General features: G+C 39.6%; 1 protein-coding gene across 1 annotated transcript; it reads right to left on the minus strand.

The window, feature by feature from the left end:
* Window positions 1-471: 471 nt before the first annotated feature.
* LOC115691505 (sodium transporter HKT1-like) lies at window positions 472-4,493 on the minus strand. The gene is made up of 3 exons (XM_030618140.2): window positions 3,252-4,493; window positions 2,092-2,325; window positions 472-670 (listed from the first exon to the last, which is right to left on the minus strand). Exons 1-3 carry the CDS (start codon window positions 4,463-4,465, stop codon window positions 472-474), a joined length of 1,647 nt encoding a protein of 548 aa, XP_030474000.1. The 5' UTR covers window positions 4,466-4,493.
* Window positions 4,494-15,281: the final 10,788 nt, after the last annotated feature.

Genomic DNA, 15,281 nt, shown 5'->3' on the forward strand with positions numbered 1-15,281 from the left:
TGTTTTCTTCCGTCGTATTATTTTTGGTAACCGTATATCGAGCCGTTGGATTTTACATATATGGGCAGCATCAGTTTTGTCACATTTTTGTGGTACCTATAGCAACACCACGAGGAATTTCCATATATAGTGCCCCAACGGTGGAATCCGAACTCCACCTTCAGTGCACATTGCGATAACTCAAAAAGATATTAGTAAAAAGCTCAAGAATTTTCAATTATGATCAAGTCTTGCATGCGATATATTGGCACGGGATATCTACATCGTGGTCTCTAAGCCTAGTGATGCTTCAACTTTGTGGCATGTAAATTTTTCACAGTTAGAACACCTTGTGTACTGGACAAGACCAAAAAAAAAAGAGTTGAAGGAGCAAAATCATGAAGACAATGAGAATGATTTTGCCCTGGTCTCTAGACCTAGTGATGTTCCATTTGCTTGCCCGTGGGGCGTGAAGAGGTCTTTTTGTCTCTCTCACATGAGTATCCAAGCTCGGCCACCCTGCATGTTAAACTTCTTTAATCTTCCGAAAATCATGACGACGATGAGGATGATTTTGCCCTGATCGCTCCATTTCCCGGAGAATCCATACCACTTGTCCTCGCAGCCTTCAATCGGCCTTAGTTGTTGTTCACAACTGTAACCCATCGAGAAACCCACATTCCCGTATGCACTACAATTTCAAAAATCATGACTTCATTACACTGGTTTGTTCATGTTTTGGTATGTGCCCATCACTTTTACAACTCGAATGCATTTTACCTGTGAATTTACCACCACCAATGAAAATCACGTGGAAACGTCTAACGGACAACTAAATGTCTGCATTATATTTCATTCTCGTGGAAACTTATTATCCAAATGTTTGACTCAAGCAAACGGTCAAGCACGTTTGAGGAAACGTCCATTCACGTGCCTAGAGTGGCTTAGAATGGGAGAGTGCGATGTCCGGAGCGGTGCCCACGGAACATGGGCAAGAGATGGACCACTTGCATGGGGAAAATTGTTTAAAAAGTTTTAAATCGATCATACGTTGATCAATTCAGTTCTAAACATTTTAATTTTTCAATTTAATCATAAATCTGTTGACCATTTGCCAATTTAGTCCTAAACATTTTGATAATTGCCAATTTAGCCCTTTTAGCTTATTTTGGCCAAAAATCGCTAACATTGTGGTCTACTTAACTCCGGCCATCCTACATGGCAAGGCGGTGCTAACGTGGACATTTTTCGCAATTTTTATTAATTTTCTGAAAATTTTATTTTTTTTCTTTATTTTCTTTATTTTCCTTTTCTTTTTTCACTTTTCCATTTTTCCTTCCACCGGCCAAGGCCTTGACGTCCCCGCCAGCCTCAAGCAACGACCGTCCTTGTAGGCCCCTAGTGAGGGTCACCTTCGCCCAAGACCTACGAGGGGACCCTAGTGAGGGTCGCCCTCACCTGAGACCTACGAGGGCCAGGCAAAGGGAGGCCAGCAATGACTGATAGAGGAAAGAAGAAAAAAGAAAAATTATACATATAAAAAAATTACAAAAATTATCCACTTTAGTGTCATCCAGCGCTAACTAGACCGCAACGTTAGCGATTTCCGGTCTAAATTGGCAAATCATTAAAAGATTTAGGACTAAATTAGCTAAACATTAAAAGGTTTAGAACTTAATTTGCATAATGAAATATTTATGACTGAATTGGTTACTATACAATAGTTTTAGTACTTTTTGGATAATTTTCCTTTCATGGAGTTTGTGCAAGGAATTTGAGGAGGTGGTAATGAGTGATGGCGCTTTGTAAGCACTAAGAATACTCAACTAGTGATAAGCAATAGCATCCACCCTATTGAAAAAAACAATCCTAATTATAAAATTCGGTTGTCCCGTTACCCTTTTATAAATTTAAATCTTTAATTTTTAAATATTAACGTTTATTTGATTAGATACACAAAAAGTCTTGAAACTTATGGAATATTGCAGTGATGGAATTTATATATCATTTCATACCTAGTATTATTTCTTTATGACTATCTATGAATATGGTTATCCCCATTTAAACAACAAGATGGGACTAAAAGGAGAGGAGGGAAACAAAGATGCTTACCTTATCACTTCGACCACGATGTTCAACACATTGAAATTGAGGGGATCTTCCTTCATCTTTTTCCTCTCTGTGATGCAGACCATGACGATAAAGACGGCCAGGTAGGACAGCTGTGAGAATTTGAGATTCTCCAACAGTTGCTTGTAACTCTTTCTCGGCTCTCTTCTTTTGCTGTTTCCCGGGAGCCTCTCACCACCTTTCGCTGGTAGAAAGGACGTATACGGCGGAAGGTACCTGAAGATCATACACATCAAAGTGTTTTTAATGGACAAAGATCACGTAATGGTGGTTACATCAGGTGTTGTGGGAGGTTTGATAATATGCATTTACAAGGTAGATGCGGGTTATTTATGCTAGTTACAGAGTTCTAATCGGATTGTATTAAGGATTTATAACTCTCCAGCCATATGCTAATTGTTCTCGTATTATGTTTAATGGATGTTTTGAAAGTTAAATCACTAGAAAATTCGAATAGTGCTGTCTAGAAAGGACATCCACGATGAAAACAGAGGGCACGGTTTTGAGAAAACTCGTGACTTGGAGCTTTTGGTGTTTTGAATACTCAACCGTAAGAGAGTTTTCAACGCGAAATACATAACCAATCTGCACTTTCTTATAACGTCGAATTTGGACAACCATCGACATCACCGTATCTAATTCGAATACGAATTGTGACTAAGTGACAGAAATGACTTGACCTATCACGTGTGAACATGAAAACCTTAGACAGCGCTCCAAATGCACAGAAGAGGCCTCAATAATGCCGCAGAATAATGCTTCAGATTATTCATCCTTCAATAATGCAATTATATTAGTAAACTTCCTTAAGAGTCAATATTTTAGTAATTTAAGAACGAGTCAAATCTATGTTAAAAGTCAGATGGAAATCCTCACAAATAAGGGAAGACGTCTTTGAGATCGTGAGGCAGTCATTTTCAAATACGTCCAAACCATTTACTTACTTTTCAAGACAATGTGCCACATGTCAAGAATTAAATTGAATGATGTTTCGCATCCCTAGACGCCCATGTTGAGGTGAATAGTGAGGTGAGAAACTATGGTCCATTCCTTTATTATTCTTTTCCAAATTTCCAGCCGAATTTTTTATTCGTGAATGGCTAGGTAAGATAAGAGAGAGAGATAGAGAGAGAGAGACTAACATCATGACGACGAATACCACCAAGATGGCAGGAGCAACTTGGGACAGATCGACGATCGTCTCGCCCGTATGTCTGCTGTTCACGCACTGAAAGAGCACGCCCACGATTTTCTCGTACGTGCTCAGTCCATTCAACACCTCCGAATCCCACTGCATCAAGCAAAACATTATAAACTGGACACCAATAAACCCCAACACCGTGAGCACCAGTAGCGATGAGTAGAGGCTCGGAAGCAAGTGCTTGTAACCAACGTCACTTGTCCTGCTCAACAAGTATTTGATTTCCGCTTTGGCCCCGAATCTCCCCATGAGCCAAATCGTGAACCGTAAGGTCGACGGGAACAGCGTGTTCCCGAGAAGGACTTGAGGGATGAGAATCAGGAGGAGGCCGGAGTTTTTGTAGAAGACCATCATGTTTTCGTTCGTCGGGACAAACCCGCAACTAGCAAAGGTAGACACGACGGTGAAGACGGAAAAGGTCACCATTTTAAGACCCTTCTTCTTTAGCACATCTCCCGCACTGGAAACAAGTGCCATATAGAGTGAAACTGCGGCGACTCCGAGAACATTGATGACCAGAAGGTAACCTAACACTACAAAACACAAAAACCTAACCGAACAATATTTCAAATAGTCAAGACCTATGGACTCGTCTCGTGATCTGTACAATTGAGGGTCTACTTGTGAGATCGAGCAATCTAAATTTGTTGTTACGCTTAACTCTATGTGGTCAGCAATGTCGTTTGTTGGGTTTGAAGGGAAGAGATTGCCATTGATGGAGGCGACTTTTTCTTCGGTTTTGATGAGCCGTCGGAGCTTCGATTTCGTAAAGTGAAGCCCGACGAGGGAAGTGAAGACCTCCCCTCCAACGAACATCAGGATGATCATCACGACAAGCTGGGAGTTGGAAAAGACCTCCATCTCCACCGTGGACATGCTCGAGACAGTTGCCGCGGAGACGGAGGTGAAGAACAGATCCAAGTCCCTGGGTCTAAAGGAATTGGTCCGCGGCCTTAAGTCTTTGAGGACCCAGAAGCCTAGGAACGAGAGGAAGACAAAGTAGAAAACTTGGATGCAAAAGGAGTTGACTCGGAGGAGCAGGAAGCGGTAAATGCAAGAAAAGAGTAAGCAAAAGGACCTGCAGAGGCGGGCTAGTTTGAGCCATGAAGCACTACAAAGACACACGACTTCTTTGCCTAAACAAGGAAGGCCCATCCTCTTTTGTTATTCTCGTACAGGAACGAAATTGTTCTTGTTGCGAGAGCTTGAGGTTGGAGTGCTGGTGGATATATAGGAGAGGGTCAACCTAGGGTTCAAGAAGTTGGTCATGGCGTTAAGAAATTTCTACTTGAAGAATCCAATCAAAGCCACCTACGCATATCAAAGCTCTAGACTTATCTGGTGTATAAGAATCGCAAAGTATTTTATGAGTCTTTTACATAACTGGGACATCCGTGTTACATTTCTGCATTATCTATGGAATAAGAGAGTCATCGTCAACGTTCATGATATATGCATGAGTGCAGAAAGGTGCATAATTTTTTATGGAGGTCCACTTGGTGCAGATGTCTCCTTGGAGATAGAAGAACCCGCAAAGAGTCAAAAGGAGAAAGTCAACGGTGGCTTCTTCACTAGGAAGAAAGGTCGGTTCAAACAAAATACCAGGGGAAGGTCGAGGTGTAATTCGGTGTAATTCAAGAAGAAACGGATTCGGCCTTTGATGAATTATGCCACCCTCAGCCGCCCTTGTCGGTAAAAAATGATTCAGTTATCGTCGTTCATACTCCCCTTCAATTTTTTCAAACAGAATAATGGATCGCGGATAAACCTAAATTTTGCAAAAATCAGTATGCATATGTAATTGCTCAAATCCTTTTAGGCTTTGTTCGTTTCATGAAAGATGAAATTTGCCAGAAAATATTTCCAATAAATGATTTAATTTTCCTTATGCATTTAGCAAATATCATGAAAGTAATTTTCTGTATTTGTCAAAAATTATGAAACATATACTTGAGAAAACCTCTTGTGTACAACCTTAGCTCCCAAGTCTGAGTGTTGAGCACTTGGGCTAGAGCACCCATAATCATGCCTAGTCATCGAGGTCACGAGACCAACTTCAAGGACCTAGGCCTAGCTTCGAGTAACCTGAGGTCGATAGTTGAGGATCAAGGAATGTCCGTCGAGATGTCGAGCCACAGACCTTTGCCCAGCATTGATGACCTAGGCACTAGGCATCGTGGTCCTGGGATTGGGCCAAACCTCAAGGGAGATGAGTCTCAGTCGTTAGGGTCCCCTAGCGTGTGAGCTAGGGCTCAGGCCAGACCATCAAGGATTGGGGCATGGACACTGGATTCTTCGTCCCAGCCTCAAGAATCCTCGGCCCGGGCATCGGCATCAAGGCATGGAAACCGAAAGCCAAGCGCGACCACTAGGGACCAAAGCACAAGTCGAGACTTGAGGATAGACTCTAGGACTCGAGCAGAGCTTGCCAGGGACCTAGTTACGAGCACCGAGTTCTTAGCCTAGGTCTGGCCTTAGGGGAAACTCAGCATAGGTGCTAGGTCCCAGCATTGCAATCCATTAACGAGTAACCACTTGTATCTGCATAGTAATCCATTAGTTTTTCCCTTGGTGATTCACCTCTGGAAAGGTCATGAAAATAGGCTGAGAGCCAATTACAGAAAAACTGGAAATGAATCAACAACATTGATAGTTTTTGTCAAATAGTCAGACGTACTATGAGATAACAGTGCTAGCAAACACCATCTCGGGAAACTTGCTATCGCCTGAAGGAAAGGATTGCATGGGCGATCTAGACCTCAATGACAGCTCCAATCAACTCTCAACGGCTCTTTACTCCTGAAAAGCATCTCCAACGGATGGATTGTAGATGGCTATATAAAAAGGATTAAAGAAGTTGATAAGAGTTGGACGAAAAATAGAGAAAAGCTTGTTCTGTTATTATCATCTCTCTGTATTGATAAAACTATGTCCGTTGTCTGTCTGTAACTCTCTTTTTAGTGTTCTTATTACTTTGTAATCGAGATAAGAGTTAGTGTACAAGAGTGATAATAGTACTTGCGTTGTGATAGTGTGATTTATCTTATAACAGAAGTAGTGCGTGCTGATTGTAACTTCTTTTGAAAATTACTAGTGAATTCTAGCATGTGTTAAGATTGTTAATTGGGAGAGTAGACGTAGGCTTTGAGATAAATCCAAACCACCATAAATCACAGTGTGATATTTCCTATAGGTTCATTATTGCCTTTAATTGTTTGTTATGAGCACAGCTCATTTGAAGCTTTCAATCTTTCTCTGTTACTATCAGAGTTCGTCTTGTTATCTTCAAACAAGTTTTCAATCAACCTAATCACCCCTGTATTGTTAGCACTAATAATAATATAAATAAAATTTTTATAGAATGGATTTTTTTATTAGAAAAGAACCTAAGGAACTAAGGCCCAAAAGTAAAAATGGGTGGGATTTTCCCACCTATTGGTCACAAACGATAACAAAAGACACCACCCGCCTGGGTGGCGCTGCTGGAAAGGGCACTCTTCCTCTCGCAAAAGGTTGAGTGTTCGAATCCCGGGCGCCGCAGGGTGACTTAACCGGTGCACGTGTGTGGTGGCTAGCACGTGTCGCCCCCAGGGTTTACCTTCCGGCTGTCGGCCGTGCGGGGGTTCCCTGGTTTACCAAAAAAAAAAAAAAAAAAAACGATAACAAAAGACAAGAAAAATCAATCGCAAAAAAAAACGCAACACTAGTTTCTCGGACATTCACACATTCTCTCTCTCTCTCTCTTAGGAAATAGCACACTATTTTCTAGGCTACCCTTAGCCGCTCTTGTCAGTAAAAGAATGATTCAATTATCATCGTTCATATTCCCTTTCAATTATTCAAACAGAAAATATGGATAGGGGATAAACCTAGATTTTGCAAAAATAGTATGCATATGTTATATTGCTCAAATCTTTATAGGTTTTGTTCGTTTCGTGAAAAATATAATTTGTCGAAAAACATTTCCAACAAAAGATTCATTTTCCTATGATTATATTAGAAAAAATCATGGAAGTAATTGTATGTATTTATCATAAAATTATAAAACATATACTTTAGAAAACCTCTTGAGTACAACCTTAGCTTCCAAGTTCGAATGTTGAGCACTTAGGCTAGAGCGCTCACAATTGTGCCTGGACGTTGAGGTCACGGGACCAACATCAAGGACCTAGGCCTAGCTTTAAGTAACCTGAGGTCGAAAGCTGAGCATTAGGGAATGTCCATCGAGATCTTGAGCCGAAGACCTTGGCCCAACACCGATGACTTATGCTCTAGGCATCGAGGTCCTAGGATCAGGGCAAACCTCAAAGGAGCTGAGAGTCAATAGTAGAAGAACCGGAAATGTGTCAACAACATTGGCAGTTTTGGTTAAATAGTCAGGGGTACTATGATATAACCATGCTAGCAAACTCCATCTTGGGAAACTTGCTAGCGACCGAAGGAAAGGATTGCATGGGCGATTGAAACCTCAGTGACAACTCCAATCAACTCTCAACGGCTGGCATCTCCAACGGATGGATTGAAGATGGCTATATAAAAAGGATCAAAGAAGCTGATAAGGGTTGATGAAAAATAGAGAAAAGCTTGTTCTGTTATTATCATCTCTTTGTATTGATAAAACCATGCCTAATGTCCGTTTGTAACTCTCTTAGTAGTGTTCTCACTACTTTGTAATCGTGATAAGAGTAATTGTATAAGAGTGATAGTAATATTTGCAACATGATAGTGTGATTTATCTCGTAACAGAAAAAGTACATGCTAATTGTAATTTCTCGCTCTTGACAACTTATAACCAAGATAAGTTCTCAGTGTATATAATATTTTCCCATATGAGCCCGACAATATCCTTGAAAATTAGGACATAATTCAACGATTTTAACTCGAAATAACCTGAACATAAGTATTGCGAAACCATAAAGTAATCCAAAAATTATCCAAATTTATAATTGGAGTTATGCACAAGAATAGCTATATCAAATGAGAGGTATAAGTTATAATCACATATTGAACTGGAGCTCTCAATTTTCAGTAATTCTGGTTTCTATTTTAAGCATTCAAATAGTTGATTGGGTTGATATCCGCACTTTTACTTAACTTGCAGCTTTTTAAGGTCTATTCTTCGTTGTCTAAAAACTTTAGTGACGCTAGAACTAAAAAAATAACAGGTCAAAGTACATATATCCATTTCCGACCAAAAAAGAACTACATATATTCATGAAATATTTACAGATATAAGCATAAATATGTTAAAGTTGAGGAGACTTCACAATATGTTTTACCGCCACTGGCCGAGATCGATAAATTCTTCAGTTCTTCTGGTGAGTGGTTTCCCAGTTGGTCAAAAAATCTGCATCGTTGGATGTCAAATACGTCTCTCATTCCACGTCTTTTAAGGTCGTGTAAGCGTGGATCAAACATGACCACAACCGACGATATTGTGCTAGTGGCAAGCCTAGTTGAGGCTGCCTTTAGGGGTATCAAAACCTGGGGTGGATGTTGGATGTCAGATATATCTTCAATCTCTTCTAGTAGCTATTACAATAGTAAATAAGTCTCGTGCAATCTCAAATTATCACAACGTATTTTAAAGTCGCAATAGTATCAACTGAGTCATGACCAGAGTGGATAATATCGTGTTAGCTAAGAGCCAATACGGTTGTTCACGGTGGTATTAGAGATAGCTAAGATGGGGATGTTGGACATTGGTATGCCTCCTCTTATTGCATATCGCCTAAGTCTGAGCTATCGCTTGGTAGATATGTCTCGAGTAACTTAAAATTAGCATGACATTTTTTAAAGTCGTGTGATAGGATGTTGACATAATCAAGCAAAAAAACAAGCGAATTATCAAGAAGAACAAGCATGATAAAATTGAGAGAAAGTATCAGGATTAGAATCCTTAACTATCAACCGATACCATGTTAGACAAATAATTTTTCTTAAAACTTAAAACGTTAGAAAATGAGTCAATGGTGAATTACATAACTTATTCTTTAACATTGGCGACGGGGCCAAGTGAGACTGCCGACATGCACGTTCATTTGTCCTGTTTGTATTCATACACAGTCGGAATTTCATATCATAAAGCGTGAGAGTTTTGCATCTGGTCAATAGAGAAGCATGCTGATGACAAATGGAAATTTAAAATGACTTTGATGCCGAAGCGCGAAAGAAATTAGGCTAAACAGAAAAATCAAAACGATAACGAGGAACAAACTGTTCTCTCAATCAATTAACAATCAAAATATCCAAAGTCTGCTTAAACGAAACCCTAAAACAAGCTTATATGTTCCCAAACCTAACCCTACTAGGATTAATAAACATCAAAACACAAAATTACGAAACTGCCCTTTACTAAATTAACCCATAAAAAATACTAAAATAATAGAAAAACCCATCTAAACGACCCCAAATCGTGAAAATTCATCGTTAGTCACAGCCAACGGCAGTGAGTATTGATCAGCACACCGTTTCGCTTCAGCCGATCAAATTTGAGCTCAATCCGAGATCATTGACTTCGAGCCCATCGGTTCGTCTAATTGCATAACGGATCCACCGGTCCCCTAGGTGCATCAAACTTGGCCATTTGACTTACATACGATTGGCAAAGAAGAGCAAGCAGGGACAATCAACACTAACGCCCCCTCTGTTTATTATCATACAGGTCTCACACCCCTACGAAAAGTATGGATTAATTAACTAAAAATTATTCTGCACTACTCACCGATCGGGAAAATTACCCAGTCAGTCATATACTTATTGTATATACGCCAACTCAGTCCTAAACTTTCCAATTTTGCCAATTTAGTCTTAAATTTTTGCTCGAAATTTCAATGTATTCCTTCTGGCTAATTTTCGCAAGAAATCACTTACGTGGTGGTCCAATCATCCTTGGTCATCCTACATGGCACACCGCCACCACGTCAGCGATTTTCGGCAAAAATTAATCGGAATGACTACAATGAAAATTTGCGCTAAAGTTTAAGACTAAATTGGAATGTTAAGGACTGAATTGGCATCCGTACAATAAGTTTATGATTAATTGGACTATTTGTGATTAATTGGACTATTTGTACCTCACCGACCCCAATGATCTGATGTTAGCAATCTACCTTGCATATGGACTCCACGAGAAGTAGCGTTTCTGCTGGAAGTCATATAAACGAAACAGAAAAGTGCAGTCACCAGAAAAATCATTGCGAAAAGATATATATGAGAACTGATGAAACGTAGGTTATCCCTAAAGGATCTAGTGTAGTTTGTAATTGGGAGACTAAACAAAGGCATTATTGTAGTATGTCTTGGTTCCAACTCCTCAGTCACGTATTGATTCCAAATAATTCAGTAAATAATTGCCCTAACATTGAATAGAAAAAGGGGTGTTGCAGTCGGATTTCTCGCAAGTGATTTCTTTTCCGTTGAATTTTCGGGTGTTGGGGATATATGAAATGCAACAATTTTTCGTGATGTGAGAGATTCATGAATGTCAATCAATAGTCACAGCCTCAATAATGGCAAAAGAATGATGGGCAATTTGCAATTGGTGTTGAGACCCCGAAAACGCCAAGTCAACCAAACCCAAACCGTGCCAGGTTGCGCATTGAATTAGTCCCAACGGCATTTGCGAGGACAATTTTGACATCTAGGAGCCGATTATGACATTATAGTTTTTTGGTAATAATAATGACATTGTTTGACTTAAGTTCTCCGAGACTTGTTTGTTGCATAAAATAACAAATAACGTTTTGCCATAAAAGGATTTGGGTTTTCTAGGGGAGGGTCAATTATAGGAGAAACTTTTATCTACTTGGATTTGGGTTCATGACCCAATGCAATCATGACAGTTGATTATGTGAAAATAACATATGGGGCTACATGATCAACAATTATGATGGACTAATCCATGCGTATTAGAATCTAGACAAGAATTTGTCCAAATAAATATATTATATGAAGTTATTGTAAACTACGCAACATAAATGATTGCACAGACTTTTATTTCAGTGCATAGACGGTGCAAAAATAAGAATAGGAGCAAAGAGCCTATATTGACAGTCATACACAATTTATTGTAATCCGGTTCTTTATAGTGGCAAAAAGCTTTTTGTATTCCAAATTTACATATTTAAAGAATCTTGGAAGAAATAATGTTATAATCCCCAAAAATTGACATAGTTGGTTGAGAGATTGGGGCTTTTGAGGTCGGAAACTAGAGGTCACCCGTTTAAGTTTATTTAATTGCATGTAAACTTCTATGGGTCTGACTTTATTTTTTGTACTTTTCTTTTGGTTGGAGAGAGGGGGTGGCCGACATTTTAACCAGGTCGGGTTAAAAAAAGAGGAAATTTGTGCAAAATAAAATTCAAGGTCCAGTTTAGCTTGGTAAAAGGAAAAAAAAAGGGTCCGCATCATAATTACTTAATACTTTTATGTTCATGTCAAGAAATTCCGACACCGGACTTACTCGAGGATGACAATGACACTTTTTAAAGAGAACAAGAATCTTTTGAAAAAAAAAATTAGAGAGAGGTGGTTTTAAATTTCGAGCAAAATAGAGAGATTATTGGTGACACTTTCCCTTTTCGGAATGCTACTCCATAAATAATGGTATTTGGGTATTTGCCTTTTTTGCCCTTAATATCTTATTAAAAGTCCACTTTTGCCCCTTTTAAAAAATAAAACTCTACCTCTCTACTCTAAACTCCTTTTGCTTCGCTCGACACTTGTTCGCTTCGCTCGACTGCCCATGCCCTTCGCTCATTTACTCTGTTCCCTTTGCTCATTCTTATCTCTCCACAGGTTCCTCTCTCTCTCTCTCTCTCTCTCTCTCTCTCTCTTCGGTGGATCTGCTGATTGCTTAGATTTGTGCTTTTCGTGGTCTCTCAATATTGTTTTCTTTGATTTCTTGCTTGAGTGTGTTATGTTGTTGATTTTTGAGCTGAGAAGTTTGAAAGTGAGTACAAAATGTTGGGGAAATCGTTATAAGACCTGGTCAAGGGATTATTATTTGATTATACAAGGTTCTTTGTTTCGATTGTGAGGTGAAATTTGATTATTTGAGTGCTCTCTCTCTTTTGGTGCAAAATGAAGTTAAACAGAAGGCCCAATAATTCATGCAAAGCAGGTACTCGAGATGTCATGCACTTAGCTGAAAAGAAGGACAAGGCGAATCATAAGAAGGAAAATCCTTAGGGCCTTTGAGATAGCTTATTTGCATAAAGAAATGCATGTGTTCATTCGAATTGGTTCATACCTCTCAAATCTGTTCATGTCACTTTATTAGTACATGGCAAGTAATGCATTTTGGAGCTCATAAAATGTACGAACCTTTTGTAAGCTGTGCGTTGAACAAAATGAAAAAGGCAATCGTCCTACAAACAACAAAAGGGATGGATGGGCAGTCATTATTAGCAATTTTGAGGAGCTAATAGAAAAAAAAGTATGATGAAAATCAAATGAAGAGTAAGTGTGATAATCTTAAGGAAAAATGAAAAAGATGGAGGACATTGCTTTATAGTGAAACAAGACTAGGATGGGAACTAAGGAAGAAAACCATTAGTGCCAGTGATGAATGGAGGGAGAAAAAAATTCAGGTTTTCATCACTTCTTCTTTTACTTTTGTATTTTGTTCATCATCAATGATGCAATTTATGCAAATGCTCAATTATAATAGGCCAATCCTAAGCTTAAGATTTTTAGGATGAATGGCATACATCTTGATCTTGAAGTTTTGTTAGATAGGATGTTCAGAGATAAGTTGCTAACGTAAGAATTACATGGAATCCTAGACAAGGTTTTATGTATTGATGAAGATATTGTTGAGGCCATACAACATGGTATCGGTGATGATGCATGATCTACTAATGAAAATTTGGAGTGTCGTATGGGTAAAACCATTAATGAACCAATTGGAACTTAGAGTTGTAAAAGAGCGGCGTAGACTTCAATGAGGCAAACTCGATGAAAGAAAAAAATGAGATTGACCATAGCATAGCAGCTTGGAACGCAAATTAACAAGCTTTGTTTAGCTATTGAACAAAGGAGAGCTGGCACTATTGAATCTCAAGCAAATGAGGAATTCGATCCTTACAAGGACCTCATAGAAATGCTAGTTACCATACCCGAGATTGTGCAAGATGAAAAGTTACATTTTTTTGCAATCACCCATTTTAAGGAAAAGAAAGACAATAGTCAAGTCTTCATGACCTTGAAGGGTGATGCATTAAAAGTCAACTATCTCAAGTATGAGTTTAAATGTCACGCCCCGAATCCGAACGAGCACGTAACATCCCTCAGGGGTCATCAAGCATGTGACATCCCAGGACTTGTCGTCGACCCAATCAAAACACTAACGAGCAACGCATGCGGAAGCAACCTCGAACTCTCCATACAACATATAAACAACGGGATAGTAGAAAGACAAAGAATACACATTAATAAGATACTTTTATAAACATAACATCGATTACAACACATACATTTGCAAGCCTTCTACGAGGCCACTATCTACGAACCACGCACAATAAAAAGGATCGGGTGATTGATAAGCTTAACTCCTCTACAAAAATGGGCACTCAAAAGATGGGGTAACTCGACCTATTCTCAATCCCCGTAGTATCCTGGCAGCGTCTCCGGATCAATCACGGTTGCGGGTCTGAAATGGTTTGGTTATACAACCATGAGAACACTTCTCAATAAGCAACTACCTAAGCCTCGCTTAGGCCAAAGCGTACCTCTGAACAATTCTAAACATGCGATTCAAACAATCGACATGCCATAAACAATCACAGGCGTCCTTACCTCGCCTTGGCGCATACACAAGCCCTGCACGTTAGAATATCACCATAACATGGCCAATTGCCCATCAAGTATGCGCAAAGCAATTCATGGCATGATCAAGCATAACATGGTTAATAATCCAGACGTGCTCATCAATTAACTCAGGCAAAGCATTCCCATATGCAAATCGCACTCATTAAGTCTAGATTATTAATGACCCCTCGGGCCACAGAACTCCCGCCGGTCTTCTGGCGTAACCAGGCATCGTCCCGCTACTTCGGCGACGACAACGTCCGGAACCCCCGCCCAAACGGCATTCCACAAAGGAGCATCGATCCGGCCTCCACCGCGATCGGCAACGTCTAGAACCCCCGCCTAGACGGCATCCGAACCCCCGTCGGGCATCGTCTAGAACCCCCGCCTAGACGGAACGTGTCGTGACCATGCACACACCTCAGCAATCATTGCCAATTCTTATCTTTGTAAATTAGCCCAAGGTCAACTAAATCCGTCAAAACGCCACGATAACACCGAATAATTCTCGAGAGAGAGAAAAACCGAGAATATACAAAATCTGGTCCAAACTGGGCAGTTGCACAGTGACAGAAATCCGTTTGAAATAAATAGTAAACCAATTCCAAAAATTATGAAATTTGGATATGTTGTACAAAACATCTTGGTGAACATTTTTCATGAAGAACACAAAATCCAGTTCTGTCTAGAACCACCTATTTTTGTCATCCAAAATCGGACATAAAATATTTCATTCAGACTGGCCATCCGGCTTTAAAAATGCATTTCAAGAAGTAACCAAATCTCCTTAGAAAGATTTGAAATTTTTATATGTTATATCCACAAATGTCCCCAACATGTTTTGTGAAGGAAGTATTTTGAAAATAGGTCTGGAAAAATTTATAAAAATTTGAACAGACCCGAAGGTTGGAGGAACAGTGTTTCCGACAGACTAATTTCGGTCCAAAGATGGACTTCCGAATGGCCTCAAATAATTTTCAAAATTCCAAAATTAAATTATGTCAAACTTCAAGATGTTATGAACAACTTTCATGAAGAACACTTCCTCAAATTAGGCCCACACAAGTCACAGAAAAAATAGTAAAATCCAGCGACGCAGCAGCAACCTTACCGGAAATCAACCAACATGCAGCACCAAGCAAACCAAGCACAACCAGCC

Source organism: Syzygium oleosum, unplaced genomic scaffold (genome assembly GCF_021117445.2).
Source record: "Syzygium oleosum isolate NSW1041296 unplaced genomic scaffold, Sole_v2.1 Sole_v2.16, whole genome shotgun sequence".
In the NCBI taxonomy this organism is placed as follows: domain Eukaryota; kingdom Viridiplantae; phylum Streptophyta; class Magnoliopsida; order Myrtales; family Myrtaceae; genus Syzygium; species Syzygium oleosum.